Consider the following 4,878-nt stretch of genomic DNA (forward strand, 5'->3'; position numbering starts at 1 on the left):
GTAGTTGCTTGACGGCAGGTATTATGTAAATATTCATTTAATTTTCTATTCTTGTTTCTAGCATAGATTTGACCAATGGGGACGATAAGAAGCGCGAGTACATTATAATATATTATAAAGTTCGGAAAGAATGCTTTGGTAACACTCGCTGCGACTATCCTGCTCGCACGTCACCGATACAAAGCGTTCTATACTCTATAACAGGCTACGCCAGAACTAAGTGATCCTCTGTTCCTCACCACACTTCCTGGCCCGCCATGGTAGTGTAGTGACTTTGGCGTTGCGCAGCTAACCCATAGGGGGAGGGATCAAGCTTAGGCCGCAGAGGCCGCATTTTTATGGGGACGAAGTCTGCATACGCCCGTGTACCGTGAATTGGGTGCACAATACAGAAACCCAGATAGTTAAAAAATATTCCGGAGTCCCCCATTACGGCGTGCCTCATTAACATGTCATCGTTTTGGCACGTAAGAACCCGTAAGTTAATTTATTAGTGAGAAAGCACTATATACCCCACTGAGCGAAACTCCATCGCAGTAGGCGTGACCGGAAGATGGAGGTGGATGACTCCGATGAACTATCCGCCCAAGCCGCAGAAGAACACAGCTACTAGAGCTCGATAAAATTTTCACTAACAAACTCCCAAAATGGCCGACAGCGCAAAGAAGAAAGACACGTAAAGAAAATGCTGAGATTGGCGTCAAATTTCACAGGAAGTTTCCAGCAAAAAATGTAAATTTATGACTTTGGAAATGAAATTTGGTAGATTTCGGTCTGGGTGGGAATCGAACTGCAGCCTCTGGGGTACGACGCGGGCACGCTCCTGCGACTCCACGGCAGCTCCGCGGTTCTGCTTCACTAAAGGTGTGCCTAGTGCGTCAATGCACACGTCACGTCGTAGTCATCTGGCTGATTAAACGTGTGGCCTAGCATGCGCGTTATTGGACAGGTGATGATGCAGCCAATGGGGACAAATTGGCGCCATGTTAAGAGCGTGTAACATCAGCGCGTTCGTGGCGTTCCGAGGTTTATAGACTTTATAATGCTTTCGCACTCCCACACGTAAGCCCTTTGAAGTGTCACTGCCGAGTGTTTTCTTTACAGATTTTTTGTACATTTCTTAGTAACTGCAGTTTAATTCTGATGTTTGGGACAGTGGAATCATCATTGAAGAATTTCTCACTTGCTCATCACTGAATAAACAGCAAACAAGAATGGAGAATAAAACGAGCTGATCAAGAATTAGGCCCTTGGCGTTGTAGCAACGCGTGGCACGTTTGCCGTTTTTCACGTCAGTAGAGCAAACTCCCCAGGCTCGCGGTAAAACTAAAACTTCCTCGTGATATCTTTCTGGCACATGCTTTGATGATACAATAAGGCTTACACTGTAAATGTTCCATTTGATATGATTCCTTCGTGCATCAGTACCGATAAGTTTTCCTCCTTCCATACTGCTCAGTGAATGAAAATCCTTTTAAGCTTCCGCACACGTCATTGGGCGGGAAGGGCCCAAATGTGCGTTCTTTTTGCCTGTATTATTTGCAGTGATGTGCCCCTAGGGTTAGATTAGGAACCAATGCCCCGCCCCCTAAGCGATGCAAGCCGCACATTTTGGCAACCGCGTCTTCTGCTTCCGCTTGCGCAGCCCGGCGAGCACCGTAAGCCTACGGGAATGCCCTACAAAAGAAAAGATGGCACTGAAAACGCGGCTGTTCTTCCTCCGATTGGAGCTGGGGGCGAGAGCACGGTGCACGAGATAACACAGCTGGCCGGAACGCGTCGCCGGCTACGTGACCCCCGTTGCTGCCGCGCCATGCCTTCCTTGAGCAGTGCAGCGTATATAAGGAACCTGCGAAGGCACGTAGAAACATTGTCTGTTAAGCAGCAGCCGTCGCACCTACAGCCACCATGAACGCACTGGTGAGTTCGTCAGCGACACCGTGTTACAGTGCACGTGTGAATTAATTATTCCGTAGCAGTGTCATAGAGAAACATATTGGTAAAGAGTGGACACTCCAGCAGGGCCTGGCGGCCGTGTTACTGTTCTGCCGCCAGCGCTATGAGCGGCTTGTCAGATCACTAATTTTTTCTCCCGAGATTTTAAACACGTGGTTTAGCTTTGTTTTGAGTTCAGTTTCGATAAAAATGCTTTCGATTCTGGCTTACCATTGGCTGCAAAAATCTTCAATACGTCGTCTCTAGTAGAGCACAAGAGTTTTCATATTTCTTTTTGATGCATGTCGTACATATCAATCTAATAAAACGCGGATCGCAAAGATCTTACTGGAAAAGCCGCCAAGCTTCTCGAAGCTGCCAAGAACCAGCAAAGCTGAATTACCTCGTGCAGATTCGAAAAATAAACTGATCAGCGCTCTCTTTATTTCAATTCATTTGTACCTTCTGAGCTACTTTACTGTGTTGCACACAATAGGAAGCAGTGCCTACATATAAAAAATGTTATTTCTTTTTCTTGTTTACATAGGGAATTGGACAGAAAGAACACTGGATCATACACTTGATAAGTAAACAAACTACAAACAGAGTGTTTTAGCAATAACAAGCAACGAGTCAAGTAAAAGTGATCCTTGCGAACCGGTCCAAGCGCATGCAGCGTGCAGTGAGGTAAACGTCCTTCAGAAAACGATACCAAATGCGCATTACAATGCTCGAGCCACGCCAAAGGAAACGATTGTCAGCTACGGTGCGGATTAACCGCATATAAGAAATTCTTTGCTTCAAACCGAAGCTCTTGCGAGTGAGTTTAGGAAAATTACGCGTTGGAAGTAATGCAAATGCTCTTCCTGAAAAGAAAGGAGCCAAAACAAGCGGGGGGCTGCGCGGTAAACGGGTGCCACGGCTCAGATGCTATGTTACACGTACAAAATACGCCCACCCAGCATAAGAAACGTCTTGCTAACAATGTTCTTAACGCAAGAAACAGCAAAATTATCTCTGCAGATAAAAGGAAACTCCTTACCGCACGACCGAGGCGGCGTGTGGAAATGCGCAGTAGGGTGGGTGTAACCAACGGACGATTACTGGCGGAGCACCAACGTCTCTATGGAAACGGGATGCGTGGACCTAACCGCACAGGCGCATGATGAGCTGTCTACGTATGGGGTGAAGTGGAAGCGCGAATCGCTACGCTACCATGCGGTTGGTAAGACCCTTACTTGCTGGGCCGCAAACCGGATCGAGTGCCCGTTGTTTACTTGGGTATGTTTCTCTATGGTAGTGTTCTAAACGGGAATGACACCAACAAGATAAAAACTTTAAAATACGTTTTTCGGTCATGAGACATATGCAGTTTTATATTACGCAAATAATACAATAAGAATGTACAAATGCATATTTCTAAAGCGAAATCTGGCCGGCAAAAAGAAGTGTGCCTGTGAAGAGCGGCGAATTTCGGCCGCCTGGGATTACATAACATGCACCTGAACCAGCGCTCTTGTATTAGCGATGAAACTGTGGTGAGTTGACGTAGCTTCGGAGTGGGGATGAACCACATAAAGCGCTGGACGCAAGACTACTCCATTGTCTCCAGAAGCGAAGCGTCATTGCTGCTGGGTTATCTGGCCTAGTCGCCTAATCTTTTCTCTGGCATCATTCAAACGAAAAAAAAATTATTCAAAGTGGCTAAAGGCATTTACTTTGGCAAACTGCCTGCACGTAGCACGTATTGTGAAGATAATCACGGCTACGCGAGGTTGCTCATAGCTCAGGCCGACCGCTTTAATTTGTTCGTGGTAAATGTTCCTCCTCATCCTCCTTTAGACTCACATGGAAATAGCTAAGGGGGCCACAATGTGCAATGTTTTTTTTAAGTAATTATTTTCTAACTTCGCTCACTTACCTCTCATGCAGAGCATCGTCGTCGTTCTCTGCGCCGCCTTCGCCACCGCCATGGCTGGTAATGTTGCCCTTGGCTCTGGTCTCGGCTCTGGTCTCGGCTCTGGTCTCGGCTCTGGTCTCGGCTCTGGTCTCGGCTCTGGTCTCGGCTCTGGTCTCGGCTATGGAGGCTCCGGTCTCGGCTACGGGCTCGGTGGTGGTTACGGTGTCAGCGGCGTCGGCATCGGCAGCAGCGTCGCCCTCGTTCACGGTGGCCCTGCCTTCGCCAAGGCCGTGGCTGGACCAGCCTTCCTCGTGAGGACGGTGCACCACGTCAACAAGCTGCATAGCGGAGGCGCCCTGGTTGCTCACTCAGGCCTCGGTAGCGGATACGGAGTCAGCTACGGTGGATACGGAGGATACGGTTATGGCGGCTATGGCTACAAGGGCTGATGCTCACGCAATGTTTTGTTGTTCCGCTAATTGCACTCCACGCGATACAATATGAAGCCTCATCCACCGCTATCCCTATGTTGGTCCGCATATCCTGTTGCCTCAAGTACACAAAAGCAGGTGACCTAAAACTGTAGCTGCTGTACATAATGCCAGCTCGTAGTAACATAAATCAAAGAAGACACAACAAGCAACCTCACAAGAGCTCTTCGACGCCTCGTTTCTACCTCAGGAATCAATAAAAAGATTCTTTATACATGGCTTCTTCTGATTTTTAAGGACAGAAGACCAGTTTTTGTAGATTGCCGCTTGCAAAAATCATGCAATGAATTTCAGAAACAACAGAAATGTATGGGCAATGACTGCCAACTGGCGAATATTCGAAGAGACTGAAATGACCATATAGTGCTGGAAGCTAGAGCTATAACAACGCAGACGAAGTGAAAGGCTAGATGCTGCATGAAACGCTTCCCGAAATATTGATAACTTGACCCACGAACGACAAGTTATAATATGTAAGCGCCGACAGGGGGCGGGGGGGAGAACTTGTAGATTACCAACCACGACAAGACTGTAATGGAAAATATTGTGAAC

The 4,878-nt window shown here is 47.5% G+C and overlaps 1 protein-coding gene across 1 annotated transcript; it reads left to right on the forward strand.

The window, feature by feature from the left end:
- The first annotated feature begins 1,811 nt into the window (after window positions 1-1,811).
- On the forward strand, window positions 1,812-4,511 carry LOC142574378 (uncharacterized). Its single transcript, XM_075683475.1, has 2 exons — window positions 1,812-1,920; window positions 3,868-4,511. Exons 1-2 carry the CDS (start codon window positions 1,909-1,911, stop codon window positions 4,282-4,284), a joined length of 429 nt encoding a protein of 142 aa, XP_075539590.1. The 5' UTR covers window positions 1,812-1,908; the 3' UTR covers window positions 4,285-4,511.
- The last annotated feature ends 367 nt before the right edge of the window (window positions 4,512-4,878 follow it).

Source organism: Dermacentor variabilis, chromosome 3, assembly GCF_050947875.1.
Source record: "Dermacentor variabilis isolate Ectoservices chromosome 3, ASM5094787v1, whole genome shotgun sequence".
In the NCBI taxonomy this organism is placed as follows: Eukaryota; Metazoa; Arthropoda; class Arachnida; order Ixodida; family Ixodidae; genus Dermacentor; species Dermacentor variabilis.